Source organism: Haliotis cracherodii, unplaced genomic scaffold (genome assembly GCF_022045235.1).
Source record: "Haliotis cracherodii isolate W230 unplaced genomic scaffold, xgHalCrac1.p SCAF_18, whole genome shotgun sequence".
Classification (NCBI taxonomy): Eukaryota; Metazoa; Mollusca; class Gastropoda; order Lepetellida; family Haliotidae; genus Haliotis; species Haliotis cracherodii.
In genome coordinates, this window is record NW_027266273.1 from 4,714,722 (window position 1) to 4,738,943 (window position 24,222).

The window sequence follows — 24,222 nt, forward strand, 5'->3', positions numbered from 1 at the left end:
CATTGTTGTCTGGGATGACTAACTGTGACTAACCATTGTTCTATTAACCAATCAAATTACAGATGTGCCTTCAGCCCCAGAAGGCCCTCTTGAGGTACTAGAGATAACAGCCCAAACTGTAACTATCCAATGGAAAGCACCCAAATCTAATGGTGGCCTTGCCCTTACTGCTTACTACATTGAGCGTCGTGACAAAAAACACACGTCATGGCTTAAGGTGGACCAGGTGAAACCCAGTATCAAGTCTTATTGCATTCAGAAGTTGATGGAAGGAAATGAGTACTTTTTCCGTGTGATTGCTGAAAATCCAGAAGGACTCTCAGAACCATTGGAGAGCCTTGAAGCTGTCATGCCCAGGGAGAAACCAGGTTAAGATGTAGATGCTGTTAGCTGTTACTGTATAGCAGAACAGATCCATTCAAGTACACAGCATGCCTACGCAAATGTCTTTACCAACATTTTTGTCGATTTATTAATATACCTTTTATGAGTGATTTTCATCAATTTATTTGAAATAAATATGCAGACTTTTATGTATTAACACACAATTATTCATAAATTTGGATATATTATACTACTCAACCTTTGATAAGGATAATCGAATATGTCATTCTATTAAAAAATACAATCATTGAAAGATAAAAGTATAAGTAGTATGTAATTTTTGTTTCTTTAGATTAATATTTATGGAAAAAATATAGAGTAGTTATAGATATTACTATAATCATCAATGTATTCCAAATCAAAGTAATATATTGTCGCAATAAGCCTTCCTTCCTGAATTAATAACAGAACAATTTCTGCCTCTAGCTCCTCCTCTTGCACCGATTGGACCAGTCCGCTTCCACAACATCTTGGCAACATCTCTGGCACTTGATTGGCTGCCTCCGAGAGACGATGGTGGAGAACCAATCACAGAGTACCTCATTGAGGCCTGCTTGAAGGGAGGTGAATGGTTTGAAGTTGGAAAGACAAACTCAACCACCACCAAACTGAAGGTCAAGGATCTTAAGGAGGGCAAGACGTACGAATTCCGTATCTGTGCACGAAACAAGATTGGTCTTGGCAAACCACTGGAGTCTGAGCCTGTTGTACCATGCAGACCTCCAGGTGAGATTGTACATCTTCTAGACAGGCAGGACTAGAAGGGGGTTCACACCTATCAAATAGTGTCGTATCCAAACTAATGCATTGCAAATTTTAGTTTAATTCCACCATCAAAGTTCCTAAGTGTGGTATAACTATCATTAAAATACAGATATATTTGTCAATATCTGCTATCCAGAATTGGAAATAAACAGAGATGAAAAATGCTTATCTTAATTCAAGTGCTTTCACATGAAAATGATTGGGATGTATAAATATTCATTCAAAATGGGAAGCTCTACCTACACCTGACGTGTGATATTGCCTCAAGCTTTGTCCATTTATTGCATTCCATCCAACTAAGACCATCTGACAGTAAATAACTGGTCATGTTTAACTCATTTGCCATGAACTTCTCTCATGATACTTGTGCATGGAAATAACAGTCTTCGTCTCCCTTCAACAGAGGTTCCATCTCGACCAGTTGGACCTATCAAGGTGTCTGACATCACCAGGTGCTCCTGTGTTATTGCCTGGAAGGAACCAGAGGATGATGGAGGCTCGCCTCTCAAATCCTACATCCTGGAGAAGCGAGACATGAACCGTACTAAGTGGAACCGAATTGACAAGATCGATGCTTCCATCACCAACTTCTGCTGCCAGAACCTCCAGACTGGATCGGAGTATTACTTCCGTGTCAGTGCTGAGAACAAGATTGGAGTTAGTAAACCACTTGAGATGGACAAACCAGTTCTCATCAAGAGTCCTTATGGTGAGATATATTTTCAAGAATGAGTGGTATCTTGTGTGTCATATCTATAAGGTAAAGAGGAAATCAGGTTCATTTTTAAGAAAAACAAGGCCGTCTTGTGGTTAAAGCAGTCACTTTTACATGAGGATTCAATTCCCCACATGGGTACAATTTGTGAAGACCATTCCTTTTTCCCCTGTCTTGGTGTTGCTAATATTATAAAGCATATCCTTTCACAAGAACACTGTCTTTTTTCAGATGTTCCATCAGCGCCCAAGTTCCTAAAGGCAGCTAATGTCAATGAGAAGACAGCAGACATTGAATGGAAGGCACCAGATAGTGATGGAGGTCGACCTCTCACCGGCTACATCATCCAGTTCCGTGAGTCACGTCGTTCCATCTGGAACACCTTCTGTGAAGTGGAAGCCACAATGACCTCCATCAAGCTGACTGACCTGGTTCCTGGCAATGAGTATGTCGTGGCTGTAGTAGCAGTTAACGAAGAGGGACAGAGTCCCCCAGCCATCCTCTCTGAGCCAATCAGACCACAGAAACACCTCAGTAAGTTCTACTCAGATATAGACACTTATCAATTCTCATTTAACAATTTTTTTAAACTCTTGAGTCTTTGGTTTTATTCTAAAGTTTCCTTCAATATGAGGTGTGGTGGGATCTACCATATGTCAAGGATATAAAGGTATATATTCAATATGGGTATAACATGTCCAGTCTTTTCTTCGTCTCTCTGAGGGGCGGTGGGGTAGCCTAGTGGTTAAAGCATTTTCTCATCACGCCTAAGACCTGGATTCGATTCCCAACATGGTTACAATGTGTGAAGCCCATTTTCAGGTGTCCCCCGCCATGATATTGCTGGAATATTGCTAAAAAAGCGGCATAAAACTATACTCATCCACTCACTCATCTCCCTGTTATATGCGGGAATAATTCTGAAAGCAGAATCAAACACTGGTACTCACCTCTGCACCAAAAGGTTGCCAGCATCATTAGTTAGTATCCTTATATCAGTGGTTGAAGTCTCCTGCAGCAGAATCAATTGCTGCTTCATCTTTATGATGGCAATAAGTTTACATATCCTTTTGCTGCAGAGGGTTGTCCTTGTTGCATAAAACCCTGGGGATGAAATAGTATTTCTGTTAGTAACGAAACATTTGGACAAGAAACAGTAGGGTTGCCATTTGGTAATCCCATTTGAGTACAATATGTGAAGCTGATTTTTTATGTCCTGTGATATTGCAGGAATATTACTAAAATTGATATGAAACCAAACTTACTCACTTAAGCTTTTAGGAAATGGTTTAAGGATTATGTTTAGATTCTCATTCACTTCCTTCAACAGGAGTTCCAGGACCACCGGAGGCCCTCCAGCTGAGGAACATGACCAAGGTGGGTCTTACCCTGGAGTGGAACCCACCATCAGACGATGGCGGCACCAAGGTCCGACGCTACCACATCGAGACGTGCACCATCGACAGCAAGGAGTGGGACCGAGTGGAGACAGTGGAACATTACCGCTCACACTGTGGAGTGTCAGGACTGAAACCCGAGGTGGACTGGTTCTTTGCTGTCGTTGCCGAGAACGATGTTGGTGTCAGTGAACGCTGTGTCTCCAAGAAGCCAGTTAGATTTGACAAACCAATTGGTAAGATTTTGACGTGTATATTTTGTTCCAATTGCATTAATATTCATGAACCAGTGGTGTTAATGGAAAAACATTTGTCAGACATATTTGATAAAGGGAACAGACTGGTTGCTTGAAGAGTCAGATTGAAAATCCATTAAAGCAAAGCACATGATGCAGAGTTATAGTAAAACATAGGAAGAAAAGGAGTTAAATGGAGACAATGATGTCAATGCTTTTGATAGTCTGAGACAAATGGGTAATGGGCTGTTGGGGTGGTTTGATGGTCAATGGGTTCAATACTTTTCATGTGGACAACAAGTGAAGCCCATTTATGATGTCCTATGTCATGTTAAGGCTACGTGTTGACTAATATTGATGTTAAATTCTGTTCTAACAAAGTAAAAAACTCCACACTTTACAGTTGCTCCATCACCACCTGTTGGTCCAATGGTGGCTTCCGACGTGAACCGTCGTGGTTTCCGCGTAACCTGGAAGCCAAGTGAGAGAGATGGTGGCTCCCCCATCACAGGCTACGTTGTAGAGAAGCGTGAGGCATGGAAGTCCACATACCTTCCAGTGGAGAAGGTGCCAGCCAAGGTGCTGAGCTGTGACCTGACTTTCCTCATTGAGAACCAGGATTACATGGTTCGCGTCATGGCAGAGAACATTGTCGGACAGTCTGAACCGCTGGAATCAGTCGACCCAATCACAGCCAAAAGCCCCTACTGTGAGTAGCCATGGCTTTTTACAGGCTTGTACATGACCTTGTGATAGGAACATTTTGGGGAGATTAAGTTTGAATAACAGTGATGTTATTATATCAAAATCATGAGGACTTGGAATATTATTATTGATAAATATGCTTTGATTGTGTCAGTTACAGTCAAAAAGAAAAGTTTCACTATCAATAGACAAATAAGACTAGACTGGTCATATAACTGTGAGTGAGTGAGTGAGTGAGGTATTAAACAACGAACAAAAAATTATTAGAGCAAACAAATTTTTAATCTACATGTATCTCCCATGACAGCACCACCTGGACCACCAGAGTCTATCACAGCCGCCGACAGCACAGAAAGCACTGTCACACTCAAGTGGAAACCACCCAAGACAGATGGAGGTCTGCCCATCAAAGAATATATTGTGGAACGTCGGGACAAGAAGTATGGATCATGGATCAAGCAGGATGTCACTCGTGGCTCAATCCTCACCCTAGAGGTCACCAGGCTGACCGAGGGCACACCATACTTCTTCCGTGTCTTTGCTGAGAACGAAGAGGGTATCGGAGCTCCGTGTGAGATGAAAGAACCAGTCATACCAATGCGAGAGCCAAGTTAGTAATTGATTTATTAATGAAATTCATAACGCCATCTTTGAAAAATATGTAAAAGTTAATTTAATCATTTATGCATCAAATGTACCTGTCAGGATTCCTGTGCAGAATAGGTCCAGGGCTTGTTGTAATGGCCGACTAAAATGAGAATCGGATGGTCACAATGTATGACAATGTGTGTATCATACCCTCATGGCCTGATTGTAATGTAGGTTTAGTTGGCCCAGACTTTTTTATTTAGAAATCGCTGTGATAGTTTGAATATTTTTGACTGTGTAAAACAACACTCACGTATATCATGCAACTTGTAAATAAGCTTTGAAATGTAAAAAAAATGAATATGATCTCATTTTCATTTCAGAGCCTCCTGGTATTCCAATTGGACCGATCAAATTCCGCGACATCGGAGAAGACTTTGTGACACTGGACTGGCACCCACCCCGAGATCCTGGTGGCATCCCCATCATCGGCTACAAGGTGGAAGTAACAACTGACCTTGACACCTGGACCGAGGTGGCCACGACAGACTGTGGCATTACTTCAGTCAAAGCTAAGGAGCTGATACCAAACAAGAAGCACTACTTCCGTGTGTTCGCCATCAACCGTATTGGCAACAGCAAACCCCTCGAGTCGGAACCTGTCGTGCCCCACAGGCCCCCAGGTCAGTCTCTAACCCCATGTAACATTGGCTTGGAATAGGTGATTACATGTCCATAAACATGTAGGGATCTTGTTGCTGTGACTATTGTGAGTCTATGTGCACAGTTGTGTTATGGTACTAAGATCTGTTGTGTAACAATGCCTGACAAAGAGTAGCTTTATTTACTGCAACATCATGGCCAAGGGGTTATATCACTCATCTATTTTAGTGCTGCAAATACTGTAAGTTACCTGAAAAGTGGCTCATTTACTGAGGAATTGTAAATGAAATAAGTATTGAAGTTAATGCAAAGCTAACATTAGTTTCTGTTATAAGCATAGGCGGATCCAGAGGGCAGGGGTCCAAGAGTCTGGATTTTTAAGTTTTTTTACAACTTCAACTCTCCAAACACCACCCCCTCTTCTGACAGAGGAATTTGACATTTTGGACCCATTCCTTTTAAAAAAAATCATGGATTCATCTCTTGTTTCACCATGAACTGTTCTTGCACTGTTTATGACTGTGTCTAGGTTTGGTTTTTTTGCCAATGCGGGAATCAGTATTCCTTTGATATTCGTAGATATATTTCCAATAATGAAAAGTCGTATTTGGTAGATCAAACATCACCATAAGATAAGTCAATATTTAACATGCACACATTGGTATTCACTATCCAGGTGCACCAGGCAAGCCAGTTGGTCCAGTTGAAGCTATGGATATTGAACGAGAAGCAGTGACCTTGACCTGGAACCCACCAGAGGATGATGGTGGCAGTCCAATCACTCACTACCTGCTGGAGAAGCGGGATGTGATGAGAGCCCATTGGTCACATGCAGAGAAGACCTCTAGCACCACATGCAAGTCCAAGGTGAAGAATCTGACAGAAGGAACCGAGTTCTACTTCCGTGTCATGGCTGTCAACAAGATAGGAGCTGGCATACCTCTTGAGAGCAGACCCATCTTAGTCAAGAGTCCATTTGGTAGGCATTTCTCTATCAGTCCGGTGATGTTTAATGTAATGGATTCCTGTTCATGTAATAATTTCTTGAAATTGAAACAGGAAACAGCAAGAGTAACCATTTGTTTTAATTGGAAAATTTGCAAGATTCAATAAATACTGAGGTTTTCTAATTTGAACAAATATGTTACCAAACTGATCTTTAATAGTGTTCAAATCTTGATGTTAAACGTAATGTCTTCAGATGTACCATCTCCACCTGTTGGCCCTCTGGCCATCTCCAACGTCACTGACTCAACGGCTGACCTAGAATGGAAAACATCAGAAGATGATGGCGGTTCACCAATCCTCCATTACGCTATTGAGATCCGTGAATCAAGACGTAGTATATGGGGCCGTGCTGGTGTAGTAGATGCCAACACATTGACTTTTACAGCCAAAAACCTGGTGGTCAACAATGAGTACTTCTTCCGTGTCCGAGCAGTCAATTCTGAGGGAGAGAGTCTGCCTCTAGAGGGTGTTGACTCTGTCACTCCCAGCAAGAAGAAAGGTAGGTTGAACACATGAAGCAAGAAATACATGGGATGTCACTCTGTTCAAGTTTCTCAGTTGTCTTCTTGATAAAAGACTAATATGGATAGCTTCAGGTATTTGTAGGGCCACACAGTATTTCATTCTGCTTTTGATCAAGTAAAGTCTTGTAAAAAATTCACAGCCTGGATCGTAAACCCCAAAACATTTTGATGAACTTGTGCAGTCACCATTATCCCAGTAGTTTCTCCAGATTCCCCGTGGTAAATTCTGACATGATTTCCCAATGACAGGGGCGACGCCATGTTTGTTTATAAACACTGAATGTAGTCACTACTTGCCCTTTGATATTTGTTTATCTATCATATCTATCCACATATGACCCCAACGGGTATCATTCTTATCTGTTGGCTTTATTCTGCTGAGAAACCTACCCATTATATGATGAAACGTGTGATTGAGACCCCCTTGCTTTGACGAAGACAGTTTCCTCAGACTTCTTGGCCTACCAGCACATTCCTGGATATGGATTTCTCGATATCCAGATTGTATTGTGATCTCTGTCTTCATCTTCCACAGATGTACCAGAAGCACCAGCATACATCTACCCCGGCCGTGTCTCCGACTCGTCCGTCACAATCGACTGGAAGGCTCCTCTCAAAGATGGCGGTTCTCGCGTCAAGCAGTACCATGTGAAGATGACCGAGGACAAACCAGGCTCACAGTGGCTGGATCTGGGATCAGTGGAAGCCTACAAGACATCATTCAAGGCTAAAGACCTTGACTCCAAGAAGAAGTATCTGTTTGCAGTGGTGGCAGAGAACAGTGTTGGTCTCAGTGAGATGAGCGTTACAGACAGACCAGTGTCAGTCAAGACTGTTGTCAGTGAGTAGACAAATCTTCCATCTTAAAGCGAGCTACAGAGTAATAACCCAAGTACTCTTGCTATTCTTAATATGGTGATTACATGGTTACAATGACTGTTGAGCTTGGGGGATAGAATTGAGTTACTATGATGGGATAGCTGGCTTTAAAAAAGCTTTTGTTAGTGTGTCACCATACTAAGGTAATGACCCCCTGGAGTAGAAATCCTTGGAAGAATAAGTAAGGATAAGATTTATGGATGAACAATTTCTTTATTACAACTAAGAGTGACGTTTCGTTGTAGGTTCCAACACCATTATCAAACAAGTGATATACAGAGTATGGTTGACAAGTAGAATAGGTAGAGACCCATGTTTGGTGCATAAGCTCACTAAAAGAAGAAATGGATGCTCAAAATGTGCAACCTTGCTGATTGTGTGTCATGAGATGCCATCCTGACATCAACCAAAATGGCCCCTTTTAGATGAAAATTTGCTCTCTGTGCAAAAACCAGCATTCCATTCACTTTATGGGTACACATAATTTGGCTGATGGTTTGTCGGAATCAGATTGTTACAGATGTAATGATGCTCCCTAATGCAAACTTCTTTCCTTGTCCCCAGAGCCACCATCACCACCTGAAGGACCTCTGAAGGTCATCAACCTGAGAAAAGACGGAGTCACCCTGTCCTGGATGCCACCCGAGGAAGATGGCGGTGCTCCAATCACTCACTATCTCATTGAGAAGCGTGATGCGTTCAAGACCAACTGGAGTCATGGAGACAGGGTCAAGGCCAGTCAAACCACAGCTGACATCGACTACCTGACCCCAGGAAACAGCTATCACTTCCGGGTCCTGGCTGAGAACCTCGTTGGCATCTCAGATCCTCTACTGTCAACTGAGCCTATCACACCAAAGAGTCCATACAGTAAGTATTTTCATTTTTAGAGAATTTAAAATGCAATACCAGACTAGACCAAAAATATTCTTGTAATTAGAATAAGCCTAACTAAACTTTTGTAGACCAGGGTTTGATTCCTGACATGGGTACAATGTGTGAAGCCCATTTCTGGTGTCCCCAGCCGTAATATTGCTAAAAGCGGCATAAAACAATATATTCACTCACTCACTCCATATCATGAATGGACTCATTTTGTAAAAAGCTATTGTAATGTGATTGGCTGTGCTTCTGTACTTTAACGTAGCACTATAACACTGCAACCACTTTATGAAACAAGTCCCTTGTCATATGTCTTTTGTCCCTTGCTAAAGGATACGATTTTTTACCCATATTTATTCAATATTTGAATACAGTGAGCTAAAAATGGCCTCAGAACAAATCATTTACAAGTTATGTTCTTCCAGATGTGCCCTCGCCACCAGTTGGGCCACTGGAGATCACCAGTGTGGATAAGAATTCAGCCACCCTCAAGTGGAAGCCATCAGAGAGTGATGGAGGACTTCCTATCAAGCACTACGTCATTGAGCGTCGTGAGGCCAAGAGACAGTCCTGGTTGCGTGTGGACAGTGTCCGCCCCACCACTCACAGTTTCACCGTGGAGCGTCTCATTGAGGGCAATGACTACATCTTCAGGGTGTTTGCTGAAAATGATGAAGGCCTAAGCCTGCCATTGGAATCTACTTCACCAACATCGTGCAGACGTCAAGCAGGTCCGTGTTTTGAGAAGCAGACATGAAACTGATCTTATCACTGTTACTGTTGCCATAGTCATCAATTTTGCAAATCTATCTGAGTAAATTTTACTTTTTATGAGGCAGATTGTTGAATGGATTTTAAAAAATTGATGTTCATGGGTGTGGTCACAATAAAGAATAACACACAAGATTGTTCTTTCAAGAAAAGCACATATTTTGTTGGCCCGACTTTGACATAAAAATTTCTTACTTACTCAAGGTAACTGTTATATCTCAAGCTTATGATCGTATTTCATTGTGTGAGAGGTTATGTTAAGTTAAATCATTCATTAAGTTTTTGTGGAATATGTTTTGATAATGATTATGTTATTTTATCTCACATATGAAAATGACACCAACTTTTAATATTTTCCTCCTAGAACCCCCTGGCCCACCATCAGGCCGAATCCGAGCCAGCAAGATCACTGCCGACTCCGTTATGCTGGACTGGCTGCCTCCCATCGACGATGGTGGCTCCCCAATCACCAAGTACATCATCGAGGCTCGTGGGGCCAGTGACACCGATTGGAAGACCATGGCTGAAGTGGACTCTATTGCCACCAGACAGAACATCCGGAACCTTAAAACTGGAGAGGTATATGACTTCAGAATCGCTGCAGTGAATGCAGTCGGACGCAGCAAGCCTAACAACCTGGACACAACTGTCAAGCCAATAAGACCACTTGGTAAGTCAAGACTATCAAATCTATTATGACATTTTTCAGATGTCATTTTAAAAGATTAAAATTCATTTTGTATTTCTTTACCATTAACTAGAAGCTCCAGGTAAGTCAGGACTATGGAATCTATTGTTTGATTTTATAAATGTGATCAAGTTTAAAAGATTAAAATTCATTTTGTTCTTTCTTACCATTAACCAGAGGCTCCAGGAGCTCCTAGAGGACCTCTGCAGCTTACCAACATGAGGCGTGACACTGCCACGTTATCATGGCAACCACCTCTTGATGATGGAGGCACCCCAGTGACAGGCTACACCATTGAGAAGAATGACATGACCCGCAATGCTGGCTGGATGAGGGCAGCAAGAGTCGCCGGCCCCGTCACCAACTACACTCTGTCCAGTCTCGTAGAAGATCACTCGTACATCTTCCGCGTGTCAGCAGAGAACAAGATCGGACTTGGTGCTCCACTAGAAATGAAGACAGCTGTTGTTGCAAAGAGCCAGTTTGGTGAGATCTGTTTTTATAAAAAATATTAGTTCTGGCACGTTTTAGTGCTCTAATATAATCAGACATAATATAACAAGACATTGGACATGCAAAATATGGCCTGTATTGGTCTGAAGTTTCATCTCAAAAGTATATGTACTACAATGAAAAAACCTTGTTTGTTGTACATGAACAAAAACCAAAAGGAATCAACAAATAGTCAAAATTTCATTGCTAAATACCTTGTAACAAACAATTTATGACAACTGACATCACTTTAATGGTGGCGTTCTCCTGTTAGATGTTCCATCACCACCCAGTCGTCTGCGGGCTTCTGATGTCATGGACGAGACAGTTGAACTTGAATGGCTGCCGCCAGACTTTACTGGTAACCTTCCCCTTACTGGTTATGTTGTTGAGCGTCGCGATGCAGACAGGATGCAATGGCAGAGAATCGGCAACACCACACCTGATGTGACCAAATTTGAGGCCTTGAACCTGTTGGAAGGTCGTATGTACATGTTCCGCGTGATGGCGGAGAATGCAGAGGGTCTCAGTGAACCGGCCATGTTGCCAAGACCCATCATGCCCGAGAGACCAGTTGGTGAGTGACGGTTCCAATATTTGTTTGACTGGATCTTTATTGCCTTTTGGCAGCGTTCTTTGGTAAATTAATCATGGACTCTGCTCCTTGGTATGTTTCCAATGTCCAGTCTAGGTCAAGATATTGTAATTGTTCCCATGTATGAAATGAAGACATTGACTCTGTGTAATTTAGGTAGTCTTGCCCTTTTCACGAACACCTGGTGTCATCACTGATTTTCAGTGCCCCATTCATATAATTGTCACCGCTATTTTGCCTTTAACGCCCAGTGGAATCTGTTTCAAGAAATAATCAAGATTCTCTGGTGTTGATGTTTTTATGTTTAACTTCAAAATTGATATACATCAGTGGTGCTTGCATGAGTTGAATCAAGCTTTCTGGGACTGCCAATTGGCTTAATTGAACTTTGTCACTTTTGGGGGTTGCAAATAAGATCATGTGACTAAATGATGACATGACTGCATCTTCCTGTGGTAAATGTTGTAGAATGTGGTTGAGAGACACCTCAGAGTCCATCTGTTAGCTGAAAATATCACTGTACTGCTGCATGGTAGATGATGCTCACACTATCGGCCACCAGTTTGCCTACTCCTGACCTAACACATTCTGAAAGCTGCTGAGATACTCACTGATCCTGCTTATCCTTTGTGCACAGATCTACCCGGACCTCCAGAGGACCTTCACGAGACAGCTGTGGACCGAAGTATGGTGTCGCTGACATGGCGCCGACCACAGTATGATGGTGGCGCTGTCATCACAGGATACAAGATCGAAGAAAGAGATGGCAAGGCAGCCACCTGGGTGACGGCTGGAGAGGTTGGAGGCTTTGACCTCATGTACGACGTCCGTGGACTTATTGAAGGATATGAATACTTCTTCCAAGTCAGCGCCAAGAACATCAGAGGCTATGGTCCACCTGCTGAGCTGAAACAGGCCATTGTGCCATCTAAGCAGAAGGGTGAGTGACTTTACAAACTTTGTCAATACAATCTGTGAAGCTTCTCATTACAATTTACTCAATAAGGTATGTATATTCAAATTAATGGTTCGATTAAACAAATTAGGAAAGATTTCTCAATATTCAAGGCGTTTTCAATATGATTTAAGAAAAAAATTGGCCCAGTGTTATTACTTGAAATGAAGATTTCCTGGTTTCTATTCCCTAAATTATATATGGTGGCAGGTTTTGTCGTCCCTTGCTGTGATACAATATTATGCAAGCTCTTTCATAACTTTCATTTACTCAATTTGATGACAGTTAGAAAAATGTCAGTGGCTATCAATGTTTCTTGATGTTGTTCCTCAGGTAAACCATCCCGCCCAGTTGGTCCACTCCAATGCAGCAACATCACCGACGACTCTGTGAAGCTGTCATGGCTGCCGCCAGAGAGTGATGGAGGGTCCAGACTGACTGGCTACATTGTAGAGAAATCTGACATCAGACGTCCAACATGGCTACGTGTTGGCAAGGTCAGTAAAACCTGATTCACTCACTCATTGATTAGACAAGCACAAGCACAAGATTTGTCATACATGCTTGATCATGGAGCATTAAACCTTTGCCTTATGTGTAAAGCCCATTCCTCCTCTAGTTTACTATCTAGTCCCTTGGGAATTCCAAGTCAGAATATGTCCCAGGCAACTGATGCTTGTCACACATGACTAAATGGATCAAGTGTCTATCTCATCCTATGGATTCAGGACAATATGTAAACAATGTTTATTTTTATCATGTTAGAAATCATACAATTAAACTTCAAAATTATCCTGAACTGCAATAAATGAAAGTAACTTTGGTAATAAAAATTGTATTGTCCTATATAGAAATGGCATAATTACTTTTATATTGAGGATCATCGTGGTGCACAGTATACAATTTTGTTGGTATTTCTAGGTTGATCCTGATACAACAACACTGAAAGTTGAAAACCTCCTCGACAACGTTGGCTACTTCTTCCGTGTAATGGCTGAGAACGCCGTCGGAGTGGGTCAGCCTCTTGATAATGAATCTCCCATCATTCCAAAGAGTCCATACGGTAAGGAATAAAAATATATTCATGAAGTTGTTTCTGTTATCGTTTTATTTTTGAATTCTCCAAGAAACGTCACTTAGATTTGTTAATATATGCATGTACGTTTTAATCTGAAATCAATGTTTTTGAAAATCAAACTTCATATTGATATCTGAGACCAAATATAACTTTTCTTGACTCCAATTTCATTTTTGTATTTCTTTCACTTTTAGGTCCACCAGGGCCCCCTACTGGACCAATCAAATCAATGCAGATGACCCGCGACTCTGCAACCTTCCAGTGGGAACCTCCAAGTCAAGATGGTGGCTCAAAGATTACTGGCTACATCATAGAGAGGCGAGAAGAAGGCAAGAAGTCCTGGATGTATGTTGGCCGAAATGATGCCGACAATCTTTCCTTCTCGGCCACTGGACTGACCGAAAATATGGACTACTACTTCCGAGTGTACGCTGAGAACAAATATGGCCGCAGTGATGCTCTGCAGTCAGAAATTCCCATCATACCTAAGAGAGTATTTGGTAAGTACAAGATGTTGTTTTATTCATTTGAATTATTCTGTTTGAAATCATACAGTTTTAGGTGATGGTATTTTCATTTTTTAAAGTTTTTCATTTTTATAATATATATTTATTATATATTGTATTTTTTTTAAATGACCAAATTCATAAAGAAAATTATACATAAGTCATTCAGTTACAATGACTTAGCAGTACAGTGATATTTTCAGTTACAAATTGTAACGTTCATTCAGAAATGTTTTGTCTAGAAATTGTATGATTTCAACTTAAAAATACTTAAATGAGGCTTCTGTTTTGCCCACAAGTGAGTATTTATCACAGCTTATGTTAGTACTGGTTTGTTTTTGGAAACACTATTATCTAGAAATTTATCTATTTTGTATCACAGATTCATTGAGTTTAACTTTTTAAAGTTCAATTTCTACCATAAGCTGTTGATGGATACGTCAAGTGGGATTGTCCACTGGTTTTGGGTTTGCAATGTGGGGGTTTGAACCTGTTTCCATGACGACTTCTCTGAGGCATGGTGAAGGGGCGTGGCACCATGTACGCATATGGCCAGACACGCCCCCCCTTTCTGTGTGACATGGTGTGGACAGTATATTCCTTAGCAGATGTACTTAGACCCATTAGCATTCAGCCCACAGTACAGTCTATAGGTAGTTATGTTATGTACATTCTTACATAGGCGATACTTTCTGATAAAAGTAAAAATATATTTTGAATTACAAACCACAGATATAAAAAAATAAATGACATTTACAATTTTTAAGGGATTTGATAAAAGACATTTTATCATATTGTTTTATCAGTGAAGATTTTGATTGCTGAATTCAACATTTTCATTTAAAATCATGATAAATATTCATGCATACATTCAGAGTATTTTTTCTGGGTTGGATGTCAAAGGTCAGTTTCAGTCTTGACCTGAATCAGTGAGTCTATCTGATATATTCAACCCACAATCTGCAATATACCTTCACCCTAGACTTAATACAACTAGTATAAATACTATGGTTGAGTACATGGAATAGAGGTCCTGTTTTTTCTCCATTTCAAGTCTAGTTCCAACAATAGATGCACGATTGATACAGTAGGTGTGTGATCCGTTTTTATGATTAGAGTTACCTCCCCTTCAAGTGAGTGTTGGCAATTAAGAGTGACAAAGTCACATGTTGACTGGTGAATATAACTGAAAAACTGTTCATGCAATGCATGTATGACAGCATGAAATACTATTCCAACATAAAATATTACCACATGGTAATATAATGATAGAGTTATCTCCCCTTCAAATGAGTGTCAAAAATTAATAGAGACAAAAATCACATGTGGACTGGTGAATATAACTGAAAAAATGTACATGTATTCACAGTTTTCATGTAAAGCTCGTAAGATAGCATGAGATATTATTCTAACATGAAATATTACCGCCTGGTAATATAATAATAGAGTTATCTCCCCTTCAAATGAGTGTCGAAAATTTATAGAGACAAAATTGCCGGTAAATATAACTAAAACACTATACATATGTTCACAGTTTTCATGTAAAGCATGTTATGTGGTATGAAAGACTATCATAGTATTACCACCTGGTAATACAGTGGAGCCTCATTGTGTCGAGGGGTGGTCTGGCAGCCTAGTGGTTAAAGCGTTCGCTTGTCACGCGGAAGACCCGGGTTCGATTCCCAACATGGATACAATGTGTGAAGCCCATTTCTGGTATCCCCCACCGTGATATTGCTGGAATATTGCTCAAAGAAGCATAAAACCATACTCACTCACTCATTCGTGTCAAACTTTAAAGTGTCAAATTCCCTGTTGTTTCTGACTCATTTTGGAGTCCCAAGTATTTCAGTTAAGCATAAATTCCCCTGATGTCTCGAACCCTACATTACTCAGCCATTTTTCCAACTCCCCACAAGTTCTCCACAACGAGGTTTGACTGTTTAATGATGGACACAAACACTTCACATCGTGGCTAAATAAAGGGGAGATAGCCTCAGTCTGACATCCAGCTTTATCTTAACCCTTAGTGCCTCTATATGTATGATGTCCTTGCTTGTCTCACTTAACCTTCTTGCCTTGTGTTTGTGGTGCATGGTGCATGTGGAAATCTTGTAATAATTCTTTCATTATGTCATTTCTTTCAACTTGTCAGTCTGTTTATGATATTACAGTCAAAATGTTTATTATCGAGACATTTTTCAAAACTTGTAACACGAGTAGAGCTCCATGTTGAGCCAATTTCATTGGTGTAATTGTTTTCAAATAAAGTAATGTTTCCCTGTTCTATCCTAAACAGACTGATTGTACTTTAACTTTTTAATCAGTAATTTGTTAACCAAGACTGCTGCTGCTCTGTGAAGCTGTTGAAGCATCTAACATTGAAATTATTGGTTCAGTTTTCGTTGATCTTCTGTATACTTACTTACCTTTCCTCTGGTGCTTCTTTGCAAAATTAACAAAAGCTTCCTATGAGATATGGTCTCAGAAGTTCAAACATTTTGAGGAGGAATAACACCATGATAATTGAAAGGATTATATGTAATTTATTTCCTATAACTGTAAACAAGTAAGGATGCATTGGAAAAGATATTGTGAATGAATTGAAACCCAGAATTCTAGACTGCATATTTCTTGATTATTATTCGGAAAAATATATGATATCATGTTATCTATCTATAGCTGCTTTAACAATTGAAATTTGAATTTAATATATATTTTTTGGGGAAAACAAATTGACAGGTGTATTCATGTAATTTTCAAAATTATGAATCCTTGACGCTTTCTCTGCATCCTTCTATGAGATTTATGAGATTAAAAAATATATTATCTTGATTATATATCAAAATTTTCTATAAGACACATTGTGGTATCTACAATAATCTCTATACTCTGTGTTGGGCTTCCTTGATTAGCCTGTGTATTATTTCTCAATTCTATTGGGATGAATATCCTGGACTCATTTGTTACTATAGCTTCGATTTGAGCCAGATTCAAATTAGGTGACAACTAAGATTGCCATCAAATCAAATAACTCTAAGACTGAGAGAATTTCTGTGCTAAGCTGGTCAAAGGCTAGATGAAGATAGTGACGTCTCTTTCTAATGAAGCTTCGATGGCAAATGGGTCCAGGGTATTTATTGTACAAAATGGAGATATAATACCCTGGATAGTAGAGGATGAGTGTTGGAAAGTCAATGGTTGACGTGTCAGCAGCTGTCTTGGTTAACTCTCTGTGACAACTCACATTCTCAACGCTGCTGTTTCTCTGTTTCTCCAGAATACGCTGGGAATAGTTGGCTCCGCCAGGCAAACCTTCAACCATGTATTAATGTCTACATGATTCAGAATCTAACAAGATACGAGTATATCTATCGTGTATACGCTGACAACCCCCTAAGCTCTGTGTGGGATTCCATAGACTTGAGTTCTATTGCGGGACGATTTTAACAAATTGATTGTTATCCAACCACACATTATATTCTCCTAACAACTTATGGTGTGAAAGTTCGGAAATTTGATTTAATTTGACGCGTTCTCATTTCTCTTAACATATTAACCACTAATTTATTATTCATTGCTAAAAGCTTTCTGATTTAATTTTTAATGACTAACATTTGTACATTCTATGACTAATATCTGTACATTTATGTATGGTAACTTTGTTAACATTGTTAGTTTTCTTATTTCACTGATCTCTTTGTTGATATTGATATTAACATATTTCCTTGGCTGTGTCTGGAGCATATTCACCTGATGGGCATTAATCATCAGAGATTGTGAGTTGTGTTCATTTTCTGCATTTGCGTACCATTATTATTGCTTCTTTCTGCGCTGAAGCTGTCATATAGACGCATGCGAATATTTGGCTTTTCCAGCTTTTGAGGTATTAACAATGTACCAAAATTGCATAAATTTCAGGAAACATGTCATAATGTCAAAAGTAAATATTGATGTTTGGGGTGTTTCATTTTGGCCTTTACTTAAACATAATTTGTTTCCTTTTCTGTTTGAAATTTATTAATGTGTCATTTTCGGTGACTGTAGTTATCTCCCCTGACTTGATATCTACAGTTGCAATTATATTGTTGGGCACATTTGTAGATGCCAAACAGCAAAGGAAATAGTTCTGTTTAAAAATGTTTATTGAAAATATAATGCGCTTTGCTTAAATCTGAAATATTTATCGATGGAAAACAAATCTCTAATGATTTCGGCCCTGACCCTTTCACTTGTATTATGCTCCATACACAGATGATTCTATGTGTTAAACTGTCATTTGTGAAGTCAAATATCTCCTCTTTAATTGCTATAGGTTTCCCTCGGTGAATAAATCTTTATAACTGTTGGCGATGTTATTTTGTTATCAATATTGTACCATGTTGTGTATATTAGTGTAGACTAGATGTAGTCAATGTTGTCTATAACAGCACTCACGTTGCATACACAGACAATATGTTGTCGTATTACAGGATCAATGCTGAATGGCTCACGATGCATGGATAGGAAAGTTTTTGGATCAAGTGTTATAAAACAGTTACATGACAGCTATAATAAAGTGGTATTTTAGAAGCTGTAATGTCCATGAACACTAATGGATTCAACTTATTTATTAAGTTATTTGGAAGTTTTACACAAATGATTCATTCTTGGTTTCAACATCAGAAAGTCTGATGCTGATCTCAAAGAAATGTCATTAAAATCAGATCTTAGTTCACCCTACCACAAAACAAAGATTTGAGGACATTACGGGTCATGTCATACGACCTTACATTCGCCCAATCAGGGCGTTGCTTACCAGATCAGGAAAGTGACATTCGGAGTGTATTTTCTCTTCATGTAACCTCGAAAATGTTAACACAGGGTTTTACGAACGACAGTTACAGGTTTTATGACCAAATCCATACAAGCTGGGCCATTTATTAACCATTCTAGAATGTTGTTTTGTTCAGTTTTCAAATTTTTAATGAAAAACTTTGACAAGATGTGTTTCGAAGGATAGTCACCAGTTTGAAACTAGTCCCGAAAGTAAGAAAGATTGCCTTCTGATTGCCCAATATCGACTTCTGCTCGATCAAAGTTGCGTCAAAGTTGGTTGGTCACATTTCGTGAAAGTTCGGTCTGACGTGACCCACATTGGGCTGTCTTCAGATCTTTGTTAAGGTGTAGCAAGAACTAAGATTTGATTTTAATGAGATTGATCTCAAAGCATTGACTGAAGCTGTTAAATGATGTTGTAGAAGTTACTCCCTCTGAACGTCTGTTGTGATATCAATGATGTGAAGTGGTTCTAAAACAATACATCAAAATTAGATAGTTTCTGAAAAAGTTCTTCTACTGAATCTGTAGAATAAAAAGAAGTACAGTGAAGTCTTGTTAAATCAAACTCCTTGATCTCAAGATGATACGTCTCAGTAGAAAATCGTATTTCGAACTGTGAATATCTTTTCATTTTCTATGGTGATCAGGATATCTAGGTAACGCTACAGTTTTCGTTTAGTCAGTTATGTGAGTTTGTGACCCTTGATCTTCAGACTTTCCATGTATCTTGCATATAGCATACTAAGAGCATCTACACATGGCCACACTCACTTGACTCACATAAGCCACACTGACTCACAAATACATGTTTCCTGTGTATCACACCTCACAAGGCTCATCTATCAAGTTAGTTGCACTCAATGTTTTTACTCATTTGCAAATAATGAACATTCTAATCTGAAAATAACTCATATTACATCATGAATGACTGAATTTAATTTAAAATTCGTTCATGAAACTTTCTCACTTATTTTTTTTGTCAACATTTTTTCTAACATTTTGTCATCTTCTGGTACTTAGATTACTGGAATTATGTGTTAATTTAAAAAAAGTTGACTAAAACAAGATTTTAAGAGTAAACTACTTGGAATAAAAGATTTCATGAAAAGATGCAAAGGAAAAGTATTCTTTGAAAGAAGTCTGATTTCATTATGGCCAGGGACTCCTTGGGGAAGAACCTTACTAATTCTTTTGAATGGGAATAAACATCATCCTCTGTGAGGATTTGTGGAATTACCGCTGCAAAATAGATCTTCAAGAACATTAGAACAGTCACAAGTTTGTCATGATAGTCTGCGACTAGCTGATGTTAAGCTGGTCTGTGTAGACTTTGTTTCCGTGTAATATGTTTGTGTGTACTGTCCACCCTGTCATACTTGGCATCCAGAGTCCGTTCCGGGAATGTCGTCACTTTTACCAAAGTCAGGTAAACTTTGTGTACGTGTTTATTGTGTTTCTGTATGTGCAGTCACACCCCTAGCTGTCTCAGGGCCTATAGTCCTCAACAATTGTGCCAAAGTGACATTTGGCTTAGGGGTTTACCTCCAAAACCTGAAGGTTTAATAGGACTGTTTTATATGTTGTGTATGTTAAGTGTATGTACTGTATGTCATCTATATGAGCTGTCCATTGGATGTCATTTAGCTGTATGTCACTTGATATTACTGTCCGTCACTTGACATCAACTGTTGATGGGATGAACATCAGAAGTACGGCAGCAATTTCATGGGTACATGTTTGCTTATTGTCAGTTGTACTTTAGCTGAATATCAAGAGTACATTGGCTGTACATCAACTATACACCGGTTTTATGTCAACTATACCGTATTCGACATGATAAGCTCTCAGGGTGCTCTCAAAATTAGAAATAGGGTCTCTTATTAGAATAAAATTTTGGTGAAAAACAACAGAGTTGAAAGATCGTAAATTTTGTGGTTTATGCTGACAGCCTGAAATGTCTGTCTGTGTGTATTATACATGAATGATATATTTTTCAAGAATTAAATTACCCATAATTAAGGGTGCATATAACACGCGAGTGTGTACTATACACGAATAAATAAGTCTTGTGTGTATTGATCAATCGGAAGGAATTGGAATTGTTCACTAGCCAATATATTAGCAAATATTGCCGTGGGCGCTTATTAGAGCGGGGCACTTATTACGTCGATAATGGTATATTGGCTATATATTGGATAAACATCAGCTGTACGTCAATACACAGTGCACCTGCTGAACAGAAGCTTAACGCTGGCCATAGATTGGATATACATTAGCTGTATGTCAGCAATACATTGACAGAGTATCCGATGAACAGAGGCTTAACATTGGCCATAGATTGGATATACATTAGCTGTATGTCAGCAATACATTGACAGAGTATCTGCTGAACAGAGGCTTAACATTGGCCATATATCGGTTATACATCAGCTGTATGTCAGCAATACACAGTGCACCTGCTGAACAGAAGCTTAACATTGGCCATATATCGGATATACATCAGCTGTATGTCAGCAATACATTGACAGAGTATCTGATGAACAGAGGCTTAACATTGGTTATATGATGGTTGAACAGAGGTATACATTGGCTGTACATAAGGTCTACATCGACTGTACGTCTGCTGAACTAGAAGCTTAACGCTGGCTACATGTAGCCTAAACATCAACTGGACATCGGCTACACACCAGAGCCCTGCACAAAACCTGCACAAAACAATCGTAGCTATATCAGATTGCAATCCTAGGCTACGACTGCACACCATACACTTGCACAAAGCCATTGTAAGTTAAGATCATTTTCAGCTGCAATTGAAATTTACAATTGTTCTGGACTAAGATTATTGTAGTCCCTGAATTAACTTGAACAAAATGGCATACAAGATAGGGTCTGTTTCACAAGTAATCTTTACTTTCAAACATTACCATTTCATTTTGTTTAAATGTGTGATTCGAACTGACACTTTAGCAGCATGAAGAACGCATTTCAGAAATATCATGTCAGAAATATCTTGAATCACAATAGTGAACCACATATGAGCCGATAGCTAAAAGTACCATTACCACCAGACTCAAATGGTGAAAGAAGTGTTAAATAGTGGTAACCTTATCGATGACGAAGAGTTTATTAAAACAGGTGAATTCATCTCGCATGAACTCAACTAAGCAAATATCTTAAAAGTCATGCTCCCTACCTATAAATGAAAGGAAATATAAAATTTAGAACAGTCATCAGAATGAATAAAGGTTGTGTACACCTGCATCACTTCGGGCTTTCCTCCCACATCAAGCTGACACACCATGATATGACTCGAATAATGTTAAAAGCAGCATTAAACCCAACTCACTCACTCACTATCAAATCATTAACACACAAAATGTAGATAACAGTACGAAATCAATGACTTTATTCAGTGCAATAATGCAACCAAGCACCACCTATTCTATTATCAGCCAATCAGGAAATAGGTGTCCAACAGTGGGTGTGGCCTTTTGGTCATATTCTTTTCAGTTTCAGAAACCAAAGAAAAAATTGCTTGATTAGCCAAAAATAAAGCCATGGAATTTACAAAATAATAGCTAGACAGGTATCCCTGAATCTGTTTTCTGCACACCAACATGGAGGGCAAACGTGCCTCATCCTCCAGGTCTTGGGAGGTTCATAAAATCAGTGCCGACTCAGCATGTAAAGTTTGCAAATTATGACGATTTAGTAGTCTATATTCTTTGATAACTCACAGGTATTAATGTAAACAGAAATAAAGAAGTAAGTTGGTTAGCATAAACATAAATTATTATGAAGCATTCTTAGTTAAGTAAGGGTGGTGGACTGGTCCAGTGGTTGAGGCATTGGCTTATCATGCCCAAGTCCGGGGTTTATTTCCTCACAGGGTGTGGAGCCCGTTCTTGGTGTCTCGCTTCTTTTAAATGAATGGAATTATTGCTAAAAGCAGCATAAAACCACCCACCCACTCACTCACTCACTCACTCACTCACTCACTCACTCACTCACTCACTCAGTGAGAATAAAAGTTTATTGTTTATAAGCTTTAATTCATTATACTTTACAGAAAATGAATACATGAGTTGATACAGAGGAATTGATGTCTGCAGCAAAATATTACCCAAAGAAACTTTTCTCCCTGGTGAAAGGGAAGTAACTCTGAGTTGAACTCTGTTTGAGATAAGTGGGTGAAAGATGTTTGTTGCAAATATTGTCAATTATTGACCGAGTTCAAGACATGTTTGGCTTTGCAATCAGTCTGATTAGCTGAACCAACCATTTGTTTGGCAAAAAAATTGGTGTTTGAATTATGCCATTGTAAGAGTGCAACGAAGGCGTTCTGTAACACTGACGAAAATTAATAATTTCTAAACAAGAACATCACTTTAAAGAAAAAATAAAATACAACATTTAGAAAGAGTTGGTCTTTTCACAAATTTCAAATAATTAATTGTATTTTTATGGATGATTTTATTATCACAAACAGTTACCTCTATTTAAGCTTGTGCTATAAAAAATATTTTTTGGTTCAGTTTGAGAATTTTGACAGTTAATAAGACCTAAAATATTTTTTACTTGAAAATATTCATCTTTATTTCAACGATTCATATCTCCAAAATGGCTGAAATATTAAGAGTGTACACTTGAAGTAACATAGTTGTACTTTCAAAGGAATGTTTACCTAACTGGAGTGGGGTTCGAAGTTGTTTGTCTACCTAAGACATTTTCTCCTAAACATTATCACATCAACCCATTCTACTCCAGCGAGGTAATCCATTAACAAAACACTTTAAAAACAAGGGCCTGCTATTTGTCCAGTTTATAAACAGCAAATATTCCGGCAAGACTGAACTGTTTAATCACATGCTATGCGAACTTGTATTTAGCACGTGTTTACTCGGACCCAAATTCACATGATCAACACTGTCTCCAGCCCCTTGAGCCATCGGCCTTCTTGTCTTGGGAATGGGGGGTATTTATAACCTACAGTTGGGAGGGACCTGACGTGCTACACGTTAATGTCCAACCAATGCAATACAAATCTCTAGGCTCTGTCATGGAATTTGAAAAAGCTGGTTATTTGGGCATGGATTGCTGAAGAAAACTTGTAAGGTTAAGTACACATTTTCTTTATAATTTTTGGAGAAATTGGCAACGTTTAATATAGAAGTTTGTTCTTTACATATTTTTCTGCTTAGTTTTATTTTAGAATCTTAAATGAGTGAAGTGGGTGAAATGAAGAAGCTGTCTTTTATGTTTCTCTCAAAACACATGTATTTATTTCATGATATCACTAGTAAAACCTTCATTTCGGACTACATTCAATTGACACTGTTATTGTGAATATAAGTGCTTAAAAACAGAATCCACATTAGTGTATTGCAATGAATTATGCAGAATATAGTCCTGTCCTTTATAATGATGCACCAACTCACCATGTGGCATTGGGTGTCCTAGTGGTGAAGGTGTTTGCGTATCACACCTAAATCCTGGGTTTGATTTCCTACATAGAAACAGGGTGCAATGTCCGTTTGTGATATTCTAGGCCATGCTTTGTCTGGAATATT

General features: G+C 39.1%; 1 protein-coding gene across 1 annotated transcript in view; it reads left to right on the forward strand.

Annotated features, from left to right (window-relative positions):
* LOC139466013 (titin-like) overlaps positions 1–24,222 on the forward strand; it is a 347,974-nt gene that overhangs the window by 245,917 nt on the left and 77,835 nt on the right. Inside the window, exons 191-210 of the mRNA XM_071248028.1 lie at positions 63–368; positions 811–1,110; positions 1,553–1,858; positions 2,096–2,398; positions 3,195–3,497; positions 3,901–4,206; positions 4,510–4,812; positions 5,174–5,473; positions 6,130–6,432; positions 6,655–6,960; positions 7,521–7,826; positions 8,429–8,734; positions 9,172–9,477; positions 9,882–10,187; positions 10,383–10,691; positions 10,972–11,274; positions 11,930–12,232; positions 12,581–12,744; positions 13,169–13,310; positions 13,520–13,825. Coding sequence (XP_071104129.1) covers positions 63–368; positions 811–1,110; positions 1,553–1,858; positions 2,096–2,398; positions 3,195–3,497; positions 3,901–4,206; positions 4,510–4,812; positions 5,174–5,473; positions 6,130–6,432; positions 6,655–6,960; positions 7,521–7,826; positions 8,429–8,734; positions 9,172–9,477; positions 9,882–10,187; positions 10,383–10,691; positions 10,972–11,274; positions 11,930–12,232; positions 12,581–12,744; positions 13,169–13,310; positions 13,520–13,825 — 5,787 coding nt within the window. The remainder of the gene's footprint in view (positions 1–62; positions 369–810; positions 1,111–1,552; positions 1,859–2,095; positions 2,399–3,194; positions 3,498–3,900; positions 4,207–4,509; positions 4,813–5,173; positions 5,474–6,129; positions 6,433–6,654; positions 6,961–7,520; positions 7,827–8,428; positions 8,735–9,171; positions 9,478–9,881; positions 10,188–10,382; positions 10,692–10,971; positions 11,275–11,929; positions 12,233–12,580; positions 12,745–13,168; positions 13,311–13,519; positions 13,826–24,222) is intronic.